The sequence below is a fragment of the Bos indicus genome, chromosome 5 (assembly GCF_029378745.1).
Source record: "Bos indicus isolate NIAB-ARS_2022 breed Sahiwal x Tharparkar chromosome 5, NIAB-ARS_B.indTharparkar_mat_pri_1.0, whole genome shotgun sequence".
Taxonomy (NCBI): domain Eukaryota; kingdom Metazoa; phylum Chordata; class Mammalia; order Artiodactyla; family Bovidae; genus Bos; species Bos indicus.
In genome coordinates, this window is record NC_091764.1 from 47,756,217 (window position 1) to 47,771,241 (window position 15,025).

Here is a 15,025-nt window from a genome sequence, read left to right on the forward strand (position 1 = left end):
GAATCTAAATTGGAATCCTTGCTGTGTAACCAACTGGTGATTTGACCTTTGGCACGTTACTTATCCTTCCTTCCTTAGGTCTTTTACCTCATCTTTATAATAGGAATAACACCACCTTCTTTACTGATTGTTATAAGGATTAAGTGAGATGAGTATATCATATAAACTAAGTGTTTATTAATGTCAGCTGCTGTTATTAATGTTATTATTGTTGGTCAAAAGGGAGAATGTACTGAATTGTGACTAAAGATAATAAATAAGCAAATGCAGATAAAAACGACATTTAAAAAATGTAAAACAATACCGTTTTTTTAAATTTATTTTTAATCGGAGGATAATTGTTTTACAATTTGTGTTGGTTTCTATAACTATATATATCTCTCCCCTCCCTCTTGGCCTCCTTCCCACCCCTGTAGCTCATCACAGAGCACTGAGCTGAGCTCTCCGTGTTACACAGCAGCTTCCTACTAGCTATCTCTTTTACACGTGGTAGTGTGTATGTCAGCACTACTCTCAATTCATCCCACCCTCTCTTTCCCCATTGTTTTCACAAGTCCATTCTCCATGTCTGCATCTCTGTTCCTGCCCTGCAGATAGGTTCAGCAGTACTATAGAACCGTATAGATTGCATATATATGTATTAAAATATGATACTTGTTTTTCTCTTTCTGACTTACTTCACTCTGTAACAAGGTCATTTTTTTTTTCTTTTTACCCAGCAAATCATTGTTTGGTTTGGGAAATATAGTTTTTAACCACTGGTGTAGTTTTATATTTTGTAAAAACAACCATCCATTCAGTTCAGTCGCTCAGTCGTGTCCAACTCTTTTCGACCCCATGAACTGCAGCACATCAGGCCTTCCTGTCCATCACCAACTCCTGGAGTCCACCCAAACCCATGTCCATCGAGTCAGTGATGCCATCCAGCCATCTCATCCTCTGTTGTCCCCTTCTCCTCCTGCCCTCAATCCTTCCCAGCATTAGGGTCTTTTCAAATGATTCAGCTCTTATTGGAGTTTCAGCTTCAACATCAGTCCTTCCAATGAACACCCAGGACTGACCTCCTTTAGGATGGACTGGTTGGATCTCCTTGCAGTCCAAGGGACTCTCAAGAGTCTACTCCAACACCACAGTTCAAAAGCATCAATTCTTCGGTGCTCAGCTTTCTTCACAGTCCAACTCTCACATCCACACATGACCACTGGAAAAACCATAGCCTTGACTAGATGGACCTTTGTTGACAAAGTAATGTCTCTGCTTTTTAATATGCTATCCAGGTTGGTCGTAACTTTCCTTCCAAGGAGTAAGCATCTTTTAATTTCATGGCTGGAATTAACATCTGCAGTGATTTTGGAGCCCAGAAAAATAAAGTCAGCCACTGTTTCCACTGTTTCCCCATCTATATGCCATGAAGTGATGGGACCAGATGCCATGATCTTAGTTTTCTGAATGATGAGTTTTAAGCCAAGTTTTTCACTCTCCTCTTTCACTTTCAGCAAGAGGCTCTTTAGTTCTTCACTTTCTGCATTAAGGGTGGTGTCATCTGCATATCTGAGGTTACTGATATTACTCCCGGCATTCTTGATTCCAGCTTGTGCTTCTTCCAGTCCAGCGTTTCTCATGATGTACTCTGCATAGAAGTTAAATAAGCAGGGTGACAATATACAGCCCTGACGTACTCCTTTTCCTATTTGGAACCAGTCTGTTCCATGTCCAGTTCTAACTGTTGCTTCCTGACCTGCATACAGGTTTCTCAAGAGGCAGGTCAGGTGGTCTGGTATGCCCATCTCTTTCAGAATTTTCCACAGTTTATTGTGATCCACACAGTCAAAAGACTTTGGCATAGTCAATAAAGCAGAAATAGAGTTTCTGGAACTCTTCACTTTTTCCATGATCCAGTGGATGTTGGCAATTTGATCTCTGGTTCCTCTGCCTTTTCTAAAACCAGCTTGAACGTTTGGAATTTCACGGTTCACGTATTGCTGAAGCTTGGCTTGGAGAATTTTAAGCATTACTTTATTAGCGTGTGCTGCTGCTGCTAAGTCGTGTCAGTCGTGTCCGACTCTATGTGACCCCATAGACGGAAGCCAACCAGGCTACTCTGTCCCTGGGATTCTCCAGGCAAGAACACTGGAGTGGGTTGCCATTTCCTTCTCCAATGCATGAAAGTGAAAGTGAAGTCACTCAGTTGTGTCCGACTCTTAGCAGCCCCATGCACTGTAGCCTAGCAGGCTCCTCTGTCCATGGGATTTTTCAGGTAAGAGTCCTGGAGTGGGGTGCCATCGCCTTCTAGCGTGTGAGATGAGTGCAACTGTGTGGTAGTTTGAGCATTCTTTGGGATTGGAATAAAAACTGACCTTTTCCAGTCCTGTGGCCACTGCTGAGTTTTACAAATTTGCTGGCATATTGCAGCACTTTCACAGGGTCATCTTTCAGGATTTGAAATAGCTCATCTGGAATTCCATCATCTCCACTAGCTTTGTTCGTAGTGATGCTTTCTAAGGCCCACTTGACTTCACATTCCAGGATGTCTGGCTCTAGGTTAGTGATCACACCATCGTGATTATCTGGGTCGTGAAGATCTTTTTTGTACAGTTCTGTGTATTTTTGCCACCTCTTCTTAATATCTTCTGCTTCTGTTAGGTCCATACCCTTTCTGTCCTTTATCGAGCTCATCTTTGCATGAAATGTTCCCTTGGTGTCTCTAGTTTTCTTGATGTGATCTCTAGTCTTTCCCATTCTATTGTTTTCCTCTATTTCTGTGCATTGATCGCTGAGGAAGGCTTTATTATCTCTCCTTGCTATTCTTTGGAACTCTGCATTCAAATGGGTATATCTTTCCTTTTCTCCTTTGCTTTTCGCTTCCCTTCTTTTCACAGCTACTTGTAAGGCCTCCTCAGCCAGCCAGTTTGCTTTTTTCCATTTCTTTTTCTTGAGGATGGTCTTGATTCCTGTCTCCTGTACAGTGTCACATACCTCCATTCATAGTTCATCAGGCACTCTATCATTTATTGCATCAATGAACTTTATATGGCTCCTCCGTTTTTACTATCACAATCAGTATTGCCATGTACATCCCTGTATTTCCCCCAATGTACATAGATATGAGAGTTTGCCTAGGTAGGGAATATACCTAGCAGTAGAATTGTTGGATAAAAGGGCATATGCAACCTCAGTTTATTAGTGTAATAAAGGTGAAAATATGCAGACTGCACAAAGAATAAGAAAATCGAATTAGCAGGACTTTGACCAAGTGACAAGTACCTGAATGTACAAAGTACAGCGGGGAAGTAGGAGGAAAATAGGAAAGAGCAGTATCTGAGAACTTTTTATTGCGTATAATTTGGGGGGAAAAAGTGCAATAGGCCCTTTTGCCCACGTTCATTTCATTTCTGCAGATCTCACACCTGGCTTTTATCCAGGTATGACAGCCAGAGCAGGAGTTCCGTGGGTAATGTCTGACTGTAGAGGCACCATTAGCTGGTGGTGTAGCATGGCTTTAAGATGGGAAACCATTTTGCTTGCCAGGTATTCAAGTGCCTCCCATCCATCCCATAGGCTCCTTCTGGCTCTGTAATGGAGCTGAAGCAATGTCCAGTTTGATCCTTAAGCATTATCACATCAGAGGTTAAAGTTTCCTAAAGACAGTAGTTTGGTTCCCGTCATTGTATCAGAGAAGGCAATGGCAACCCACTCCAGTACTCTTGTCTGGAAAATTCCATAGAGGAGCCTGGTGGGCTGCAGTCCATGGGGTTGCTAGAGCGACTTCACTTTCACTTTTCACTTTCATGCATTGGAGAAGGAAATGGCAACCCACTCCAGTGTTCTTGCCTGGAGAATCCCAGGGACAGAGGAGCCTAGTGGGCTGCCATCTATGGGGTCGCACAGAGTCGGACACAACTGAAGAGACTTAGCAGCAGCAGCAGCATCTTCATATAGCCAGCACAGTGCCTGTCACAGAATGCATACTCAAATGTCTGAATGAGGGAATGAATTAAGGATTTTTAAGTATACCAAGGCCATTTAACTCTTCTGTTGGAACTGCTTTTATATGAACTGATGAGGAACATGTTAAAAAATTTTTTTGCCCTCAATAATGCAGTCAAGTGAAAGTGAAAGTCGTTCAGTCGTGTCGGACTCTGTGACCCCGTGGATAATCCATGGAATTTTCAAGACCAGAATACTGAAGCCGGTAGCCATTCCCTTTTCCAGTGAATCTTCCCAACCCAGGGATTAAACCCAGGTCTCTCACATTGCAGGCGGATTCTTTACCAGCTGAGCCACCAGGGAAGCCCAATGCAATCTAGGATTCAACCTTTTAAAGAACCAATTGTGCAGAATTATGGCATATATTTAACACCATGACATTTTCATAAGATAGGGTTTTTAAAAAATCTTTTTTGTGCCAAGTATCTATTCAAAAGTCTTGGCCAGGTATGTTAAGCAAGGTGGTGTCAATTTGGACTGTCTGAAAGTGAGCTCTAATTTAAAATGCAATGTGAACATTATTTTTGGGAGAGGTGGCTAAGATCTAATATATAGTTAACTTTATAATAGAAATTCAGTTGCTGTAAAGGAATTTAATCTCTAAAGAAATCAAGTTTTTCAAGGTTTTTTTTTTTTTTTTAATACCATGTCATGAGCTTTTTCCAGCTTCTGTTCCATTAAAAAAAAAAAAAAAAGCTTGCTGTATTCATATGGAGTTTAGTAACTTCCATATGATGCACAGTTTCTTCAAGGGTGCAAATTTAAAGAAAAAAGGTACCCATAAATTCTTAGAACTCTTACAAGTAACCTGACAGGAGTTTACTAGGCTATGATTATAGAATTTATTTCCTAGTTTTAGGTATATGTTGTAAATCTCTAGAAAATACTGTTTGCAAATAGTCCTGTGCATGTTTGAATTTATTATGTAAAAATGATAAGAGTGGCCATTTGCTGAACTCTTATATCCCCTACCTTGGATTATTAGGTTGTATTAGCTTCATTCTATAGATAAGGAAGTCCAGGCTCTGAGATACTCATGTCATTCACAAAAAGTGTTAGAACCATAAATACCACAAACCTGTACGGTTCCAAAGCCAATACTATCAGAAACACATGTAAAGCAATCATAAAAAAGTGGTTGTGATCAATGTGACCACCACCTATGCCAAGTGTCCTAGGCTAAGCACTGTGTCTGGTATACGGTAAGTGATGAGTCAGGTAAAAGTGAGTTGAACTGAATTAGTTTGATCATTTTACCCTTTGAACTTTTATTTGGGATGAAAAGGGGGTTTTTGGTAACAGCTTTGAAGTATAACTGACATACAATGAATTGCTCGTATTTAAAGATATAGTTTGACAAGTTTTGACATGTGTACAACGATGAAGCCATCAGCTGGGATGGGGAAGTTTAAGGCTGCAAATAAAGATGATCTTAATTTGGCATCTAGAAGAACAGGTGACAGTGGTGAAGGTCCTGCGAACGGGGAGGCGTGACAGGAAACCTAAAGGTCAGCTCTGAGCTCTCTAACTGACGGGCAAAGTCGTCTGGCGGTTATCCCTCCGTGGGTTAGTGTCAGGGCTATCCCGCTCATGCTCAGGACGCAGGCCTAGCTCGTGTCAAGAACCCTTGACTCGGGCACTCCGTTGCACTCTCCACAACCAACTTCAGAATCTATCTGGGAGGAGCCCAGCTCCAGGTACGCAACTTATCCAAAAATCAGGAAGTGCGTCAGCTTGGGACTCCAGAGGACCCCACCTCTCTACGACATCCGGGACATTTTGGCTTCCGGCAAGCAGCGCGCCACCCGGGAGGGGCGGGCCAGAGGAGCGGGTTGGCCGGAAGGCGGAAGTGCAGAGAATTCACGCGGCTTGAGCATCGTGCGTTATTTGAATTCCTGGGTTTTCGCAGGTGGGTTCTTTATCGCATGGCTTCAGTGACGGGTGTGCCGTGGTACTTGATTCCGCCGCTAATGGAGCGTTCCTCTCAAACCTTGTCCCTCTCTGGGCAAGCTTGAGCCCTGTCCAGAAAAGCAGGCCTCTCCTAGGGTCTCGCGTCGTCTTGGCGGCTCTGGTCGGGCTTCCCAGTGCTCTGTGGGAAGTGGATTCCTTCTTCAGCCCAGCTCGGGTTAACCGCGGCCCTCAGAGTTGTGTTCCGTAACCTTTTTCTTCCTACCCCTCGCAGGGCTTGAGTTGTACATAAGAAGACAGAGTTAGTTTGTGATTGCTGGCGTCCAGAAATGATAACTCCGCCAGTCATCCGTTCAACGAGTGTTTACTTAAGCTATACTGTGTGCACAGCGCTAGGCACTGGGGGATCCAGCAGTGAACAAGATCTATTTATCCACTGCCTTCGTGGAGCCCACAGACCACCGGGAATGACAGAAAATAAACTTAATTTTAGATTGTAAAACGTGTTAAGAAGGAAAGAAAAGAATGATACAGAGAATAAAAGGAGGCGAGCTTACAGAGGTCAGAAAAACCCTTTCCGAGGTACTGAAGGATTAGTTCCTAGGCAAAAGAAGGGCAAATGTAAAGATACTGAACTCAACGTCATTTGGACATTTCTCTTTTTTTTCCCCCCAAAATGTCATTTATTTAACTGCTTTATTGATGTGTAATTAGCACAACAAACTGCACATATTTAAAGTGTATAGAATATTTTGAAATATATATACACACAAGGCACAATTAAGATGAGGTTATAAGTCATACCTACAAGTTTCCCTCTAAACTCAATAATCCCTGCAATCTCTTCCCAGCCCTCATCACATTCCCACACTGTCCCTTGGTTGTCTTTGATTGGGCTATTCTCAGATGAAATTGTGGAGGGGTGGAGCATAGAAGATAGGAGTTGAAGGAGGCAGGAGCCAGATCATAAGTAACCTTGTAGATCTTGAATATGTGAGGTGGAAAATTGTTAATTTCAAGAAAGACTGTATATACCCTTCAAGTTTTTAAAAACTCACATTGACTACTCTGTGGGGGACAGGCTGGGACTAAAGGGTGGAGAGAAATCAAGAATAGAAACATACAAGTTTGAAATACCTGCTGGTTTAGTCACTAAGTCATGTCCTACTCTTGCGACCCCATGGACTGTAGACTGCCAGGCTCCTCTGTCCTTGGGATTCTCCAGGCAAGAATATTATGGGTTGCCATTTCCTTCTCAGGGGATCTTCCTGACCCAGGGATCAAACCCGTGTCTCCTGCATTGCAGGCAGACTCTTTATCAGCTGAGATACAAGGGAAGCCCTTGAAATACCTAGATTGACTTAAAAGGGTGGATAATGAGGAAAATTGGGGTGGGTAAGATCACTTGTAGGTTTGGGAGAAATCAAGATGCAGTTAAAAGATTTATAAAATATAAGTTGTTACATGAATGTAAGGAGACAGTGCTCTTCGTGTTTTGGAGGAAATTAAATTTCTACATCATATATGGTTATATTTCTGCATCTCGTATGGAAGCTATAGGAGCTTTCAGAATTGGCTGACATACAGTACAGTGTGCCAGTGGCCACAGGGAGTTTGGTTTGGTATTTGTGTTATTTAGTGGCTGTCAGATTTGGTGTTTTTAATTGTTATTTAGTGGCTGTATATGCCTAATTGATCCTCACGTAATTTGCACATTATGCCATCATAATCCATGAACAAAGTGAAGAGTTTACTTTCCAATTGTTCATGTGTTGCAGAGATACCTTTTGACTTGGTTTTCCAAAGATTTGCCTTTTTTTTTAGTAAATAGTTGCTTTTGAAAATGTTGTTTTGTGAACTTTCCAGGTAAAATATGGCTAAAAGTTTACGGAGTAAGTGGAAAAGGAAGATGCGTGCTGAAAAGAGAAAAAAGAATGCCCCAAAGGAGCTCAGCAGACTTAAAAGTATTCTTAAAATAGATGGTGATGTTTTAATGAAAGACGTTCAAGAGATAGCAACTGTGGTGGAACCCAAACATTGTCAAGAGAAAACGCAGTGTGTGGTGAAGGATGAAACAGGTGAGATTATGTTTAAAAAAAATTTTTTTTAATTATATCAAACTTCCCTTTGTGACTTTTTCCTTTTCAACTATCTTCCATTCTTTCTCACACTTGCTTCTCTACAAACCTGCCATACCACATAATTCTTTGTAGGTGCTACTGGAGATTCTATGCTAAGCTATTTTAAAGCCAGTTCATGTGAATAAGCATGTTTTGGATTATTCAGAGCCTTTGGTGCTTATACAACAGCCTAGGTGAAGTGAAGTCGCTTAGTCAGGTCCGACTCTTTGTGACCCCATGGCTCTCCCGTCCATGGGATTTTCCAGGCCAAGGTACTGGAATGGGTTGCCATTTCCTTCTTCAGGGGATCTTCCCAACCCAGGAATCTAACCCAGGTATCGAACCCAGGTCTACCCGCATTGTGGGCAGACGCTTTACTGTCTGAGCCACTAGGGAAGCCATTACAATAGCCTGAGCGTCTCAGAAATAGACAGTACTATGGGAATAGACAAACCTAGACACACGCTTGTTGGAAGGGTACACAGGCATCAAGAACTAGGCAGGATAGAAGGAGGTCTCCTCATTTTACCCTTTGCATGATCTAGCTTCCATTCTGAGAGTCCTCTGTCCTTACTACCTTAAGGATCTGTTGCCCTGTATTAGATTTTGACAGATTCTGGGTGCTCTGTGTTTTAATATAGTCTGAAGTTGGAGGCTGTATATGTGTCATTATATAATATGTATATGTCTTATACGTAATATATATATTATATATGTATTATATGTATATTATGTATGATATGTGTATATAATGTCTCTATATAGTAGTCATTATCCCTGGTCTCTCTTTCCTTTATCACCCACCTGTAAGCCATCAGCACATCTTGACTATCTCCAAAATACATTAGGAATCTATCCATTTTTCTTCTGCTTTCACGCTTTTACTTTAATGACAGTTATCTCTTGCCTGAACCACAGTAGTAGCCATTTTACTTCTGTCTCAGCTTTTTCTCATTTCTGATTCATTTTTGTCACATCACCCAGTATGATCTTTTCAGGATATAAATCAATTATGTCACTCCCATGCTTAAATCACCTCATTATCTTTCCATGTGTTTACCACAGCCTGCCTGGTCCTAGTTAATCTCATTTCAATACTTCTCTTTGAAAAGGCTCTAACCACAGGCTTTGTTATTCTCCCCTCAACAGACCATTGAGAAGTCCATGAGGGCAAAGCTTATTTGGACCATTGTATCCCTAGAACCTAGAACAGCACCCAGAATAAACATTCACTGACCAGTTATTGAATGGCTTATGTATATCAGGCACTGTTCTAGGTCCTGAGGCAACAATGATGAATAACAGAAATGGTCTCCATCCTAATGGGATTCACATCACATTGGAGGAGACAGACAGTAAACCAGACAAATGAACTAATGTAATGTCAGGTAGCAGAGTTCACAGAACTCTGGTGAGTTCCCAGAGGAGGACATTCTGGACATGTCCTCCACAATAGATAAGGTTGGTGATAGATGGACCACAGCATTGCTGTGCTGATCTTCCTGTTAGAAGAGCTGGATACCTTGAGTGTGACCTGGATAAAGAAGTGTGGCAGCCCCAGGGTATCAGGTCTGCTCTGTCATCAAAAGCTTGCTGCTTGCTGCTGTACCTCTTCCAGGTACGCCTCATTGAAAGTGACCAGTCATTCCTAATAGTTTATTTTCTTCTTAAGGCCTGTCTGTTAGAAGGGTGAGTGTACTTCTTACTGATGCAACTATTTTAGTTAGCTCAAGAAAGCAACTAATCTGAGAAGTGTTCTTTTAACTCACATTTTCAGAACCATATACGTAACCCCTAATGCAGTAATTCAAATCCGTATTTCCTAAATGTTTCCTATTTAACTGTTACTATCGTAAGGACAATCGTAAGTGTTCTCTTTTTTTAATTTATATTTTATTGAAGTATAGTTGAAGTATAGTTTAATTACAATGTTATGTTAATTACTGCTATATAGCAAAAGTGTTTTATATATATATATATATATATATATACACACACATTCTTATTCATATTCTTTTCTTTTGTGGTTTATCACAGGATGTTGACTATAATTCCCTATGCTATACAGTAGGACCTTGTTGGTTATCCATTCTATATATATATGTGTTTGTATCTGCTAATCCCAAACTCCCAATCTAGCCCTCTCCCATTGCCTTCCCCCTTGGCAACCACCAGTTTCTTCTCAATAGCCCTGATTCTGTTTCAGTTTTATAGATAGATTCATTTTTGTCTTATTTTAGAGTTCACTCCTGAGTGATATCATGTTATATGTCTTTCTCCATCTGACTTACTTCACTTAGTATGATAATCTCTGGTTTTATCCATATTGCTGCAAATGGCATTATTTCATTCTTTTTTTATGGCTGAATAGTTTTCAATTGTATATATGTACCACATCTTCTTTATCCATTCATCTGTTGATGGACATTTAGGTTCTTTCCATGTCTTTGCTATTGTAAATAGTGCTGCTGCAAACATAGAGGTGCTTGTATCTTTTTCAATTAATAGTTTTGTCTGGACACATGCCCAGGAGTGGATTGCTGGATTATATGGTAATTCTATTTTTAGTTTTCTGAGGAACCTCCATACTGTTTTCCACAGTGGCTGCTCCAATTCCTACCACCAGTGTAGGAGGGCTCCCTTTTCTCCACACTCCCTCCAGCATTGTTATTTGTAGACTTTTTAATGATGACCATTCTGACCACTGTGAGGTGGTACCTCACTGTAGTTTTGATCTGCATTTCTCTAATAATTAGCGATGTGAACACCTTTTCATGTGCTTATTGGCCATGTGTATTTCTTTGGAAAAATGTCCCTTTCAGACTTTGCCTTTTTTTTGATTGGATTGCATACCAACCTTCTTTAGAAAGTTTCTTAGTGATTAAATAGATGATGTTTCTAGTTTCTCAGAGATAGTTTCTATATCTTTCATGGTTGTAGGAACACATGGCATGTGTGTGATTCTCCTGAATGTGCTATAAGGAGTGTTTTGATTATTAGTCAAAGAGCATCGCACAAATAAAGGATGTGTATTTTTTTTTGCTTTTGTAGTTGCATGCCACTTTTAAATTTACCGTCCTCATTACATTAATGTGCTTTATCATGGGGCTGTTTCTTCCTTTGTGAGTATTAATAGTTTTTCCATTTTTTATTCAGATGACATGAAAATGGAGACTGATATTAAGAGAAACAAAAAGACTCTTCTAGACCAGCATGGGCAGTACCCCATATGGATGAACCAGAGGCAAAGGAAAAGGCTGAAAGCAAAGCGAGAGAGAAAGAAGGGAAAAAGCAAAGTAAAAGCCATGAAGGCAGCAAAGGGTTTGACCTGGTAGACTCTAAAAACTTGAAAAATGCAACATGAGACAAATCTTTGATTAGAATGTATACATGGATTTCAGCTTCCACCAAATGAAAAGTTTATTTCCATTTTTTAACTTGGCCTTTTTCTTCAAGCCCAATATAACTCCTCAAACTTGGTAACTTGAATAAAATATTTTATTTGATGAGTGAAAGTACACTGATATTTCCACTGAATGTTGTCCTGTATGTGGGGATTATCAGACATCAGAATTCTCTCAAGTGTTAATGCAGTTGTAATCGTTCAGTTTTAGAAAAAGTAAAATATGACATCATACTGACAAATTTGAGATAACTCAGATTTAAAGTAAATTGTTGTCTCACTTGAAAAATATACTTATTTGGAGTTTTGATTTTGTATAATTCAGAATAAAAGATACATCTAGATCCTAAAGAACTGTTCTTTCATATATCCTTAAGGTTTCCTAGTAGTAGAGAAGACCAGATTCTTCAATTTTTAAAAAATCTTAAACTTTTAGGTAGAATATTAACATGTACAAGTTAATGTGTTCTATCTTTTCAGAAGATTTAAAATCCTGGGAACTAGGTTAATGTTCTTCAGTTTTTATATTATTCTCAGAGTATAGTTCTCAGATTTTCTGGATGTGTTGTGAAAAAAATACATTACATGGTCACATCAGTTTCGGAAGTGCTACATTCTTGAAGATTCAAAGAAAATATTAGCTTAGGACAGCATATCTTGGAGATGCTGCACAGTGTTCCAAACCACCACAATAAAGGGAACCACAGGAGTTGTTCGGTTTGCTAGTGCATATAAAAATTATGTTTATACTATTTTGCAGCAGCCTTTTATGTTAAAATATATGTCTATAACTTAAAAAAATAATGCTGTTGGGAAAATGGCACTGATAGGCTTATTTGACAGAGGGTTGCCACAAACCTTCAGTTTGTTAAAAAAAAAAAAAAGTTCTATGCAGAGCACAATAAAATGAGGTCTGCCTATGTGGTAGTGTAGAAATCTAGCAGACTTCCAGGTGTTAGGGACCCAGGGAACAAGGCAAGGTGTTCACCCTCATGGGTGAACTCAGAAGAGGCTGTTAGCTTCTCAGGAAAACCAAGTTAAAAGTGAGACCTATTAGAATAGTCACTTAATCATAAGGACACAAATGTGGTACTGGGCATGTTGCTAGGCTGGGACACAATATAGAAATAAAAAGGACAACCCAAATCTTTCAGGAGATGTGAAGCTGAAATTTAATGCTAGTAAAGTCTTAGAATTATTTTATATAATAAACTTCTCAATCTACTTAGTGGTTAGTTCACCAAAAAGTGGATTATTTTTAAATACTTAAGCTAATAGAAGATGTGAGTTGAAAAGTTCAAAAAAGTTCATGGCCTTTTTTTGCCTTTTGGTGTAATTTTGAACAATAGAGTTTGTGAGTAACAGGAAATACATAAATGTTAATTCATGAAATAAAAAGTCGCTAATATTGTCTATTTAAGCCATGACAATACCAGCATAAATATACCAGCTAAGTTGTTTACTCTTCACCATCATAGGAATTGTCTACGTCAGGGATGTTACACACTTGGTGTTTATTTAAAATTCAGCAGCATTGTCAGGTGTTACTGCCAGATTTTCTTTAAGTTGGAGGTTAGAGGCCAGTGCTAAGTATTTGTTAATGTATTTTGAGACTGATAATCTCCAGTTTGACTCCCAAAGGAGTAGCTTTTTTTCCATCCAGGGCCTTTGAGTGATGTTAGGCTATTCACTTAACGTTTGTCTACTCATGAAGTTTATACAGTCAGGATTTAACATAAAGGTTAACAGAATCAAAATAGTATAAAGATGTATTTGAGAAATATGTTTTCAAGAGTCCTATGTCCTCTGACAAGTTGGCTATCAAAAACTGGCAGAGTTTGTGATGGGTGCCTCTAAGGTCACTGAGTTCCTGAACTGTGTGGTCTGCAGGATTTTTGCTACCTAATTTTGGTGGGAACTGTAGCATTCAGAAATAAGTACAGCGTATGATCACTTCTTTATTGCCTTTTTCCTGACGGTTGTAAATTAGGAAGTATAGCAAAGTCCTCTAATCCCTTAAATGATTTAGCCTAGCTTTTTGTCATCTCTGACTGATGTCTTTAGAGAATTCTGTAAAACCACCAGATGGAGCTCAAGCTAAGCACCAAACCTTTTTTTGGAATGAGATTGAGTGGGCTAAATCACATTAGGGATTTAATGTGACATTTTATTTTTGTTTTTTAAAAAATGAAGTTTAAAATTAAAATATTATCTAAGGACAATAAAAATTGCTTTCATTTATCGATTGCATATCAGGCCTTAGTCATTTAGTCCTAAAAATCTTTCAAGTATTAACTCATTTAATCTTCTCAGCAATCCTATGAGCAATAATAGTAACAATGATAAGAGCAATCCTATTATCTCTATATACACCAGTGGAAACTGAAGCAGACAGGCCATATAGCTGGGACTCAAATTCAGACAGTTAAGCACCAGAGCCTATCCTCTTATAATGCCATTCTGCCTGTTAAGGGTGTGCAAACTTGCTAAGAAAAAAAGTAGTTTTAGGATAGAATACTTTTGGTTCAGTCCATTTGGGATACTCAAGATCAGATAAAGAGCAGATTTCAATAGAGAAATGATGTATAGACCTCTTCTCAAATCTCAAATCTCCAGGCCTAAACCAGACTGGCATTCCTTTAGTAGCACACCCTTAGAATGGGTTGACCCCATCCTAATGGTATAGCACACATTCATTGGTACTCAAGCTGCTAATCAGAGAAGAAATGTAAACTGCAGTTGAAGCTCTAAGAATCAAGTGGTTTTGACTACATCTCTTCCTCTAGTGTCATTTTATATAAATTTCCTGTTAATAGTTCACATGCTGCCTAGAATAAATAGGTAGCAGAATATATTTGCTTATGAGGAGATTGGATATTTTCAAAATTTGGCTCAATATATCTGGGATATGATTTTTAGGAGTTAGAGAAAGCAGTAATGGGCTATAAATGACTTGTTTTAAATATCTGAAATGTGTGTTAAATATCTGGAGTGTGTTGATGGTGAAGGGTAGTGTGTAGGAGTAGTGAAGTGAAGTGGTAGCCACAAATAGAACAAATAGGAGGAATCTAAAGAGACTTTAGGGAATTCCCACATATTTAAATACTAAACTGGGATGCAGATGGTGGGTTGTTGACTAAGCTTACGAGCTGAGAGACTGACTTCTGATGCCACTTGGCAGAGTAATTCACATTCACATTCATGCCAGACACAAAATATCATGCTTTGTATTTGTATCCTCTGTATTTGCCAGAATATAAAAACTCCATTGCGTTAGGTGCATACCAGTTTAACAAGAAAATGTTTAGGGGGATTGTTGTTTAGTCACTAAATTATGTCTGATTCTTTTGAGACCCCATGGACTGGAACCTGCCAAACTCTTCTGTCCATGAGGGGTATTAGGGAACTGTTAAATCCTCGTGCCAGTTTAAGGCCACTCTGTTGTTCGTGGGGTCCCATCAGGTAGCAGGAAGGCCAAGGCCAGCTTTGTGCCTGCTTACAAAGCCCCCTAAAGTTTACACAGTTGAATGCCAGGAGTCTCCTGCACATTTTAGAGCAGGAAAAAAAGGTGCGTGTGTGCTTAGTTGTGTCCGACTCTGCAACCCCA

General features: G+C 39.5%; 1 protein-coding gene across 1 annotated transcript; it reads left to right on the forward strand.

Annotated features, from left to right (window-relative positions):
* The first annotated feature begins 5,752 nt into the window (after positions 1-5,752).
* On the forward strand, positions 5,753-11,533 carry LLPH (LLP homolog, long-term synaptic facilitation factor). The gene is made up of 3 exons (XM_019960871.2): positions 5,753-5,896; positions 7,762-7,973; positions 11,172-11,533. Exons 2-3 carry the CDS (start codon positions 7,769-7,771, stop codon positions 11,348-11,350), a joined length of 384 nt encoding a protein of 127 aa, XP_019816430.2. The 5' UTR covers positions 5,753-5,896; positions 7,762-7,768; the 3' UTR covers positions 11,351-11,533.
* The last annotated feature ends 3,492 nt before the right edge of the window (positions 11,534-15,025 follow it).

Excerpts from the sequence above, each read along its gene's own strand:
- LLPH (XM_019960871.2), top strand. The coding sequence starts at position 7,769 with ATGGCTAAAAGTTTACGGAGTAAGTGGAAAAGGAAGATGCGTGCTGAA. Across the intron at positions 7,974-11,171 it reads TGTGGTGAAGGATGAAACAG|ATGACATGAAAATGGAGACT; the intron begins GTGAGATTATGT and ends TTTTTTATTCAG.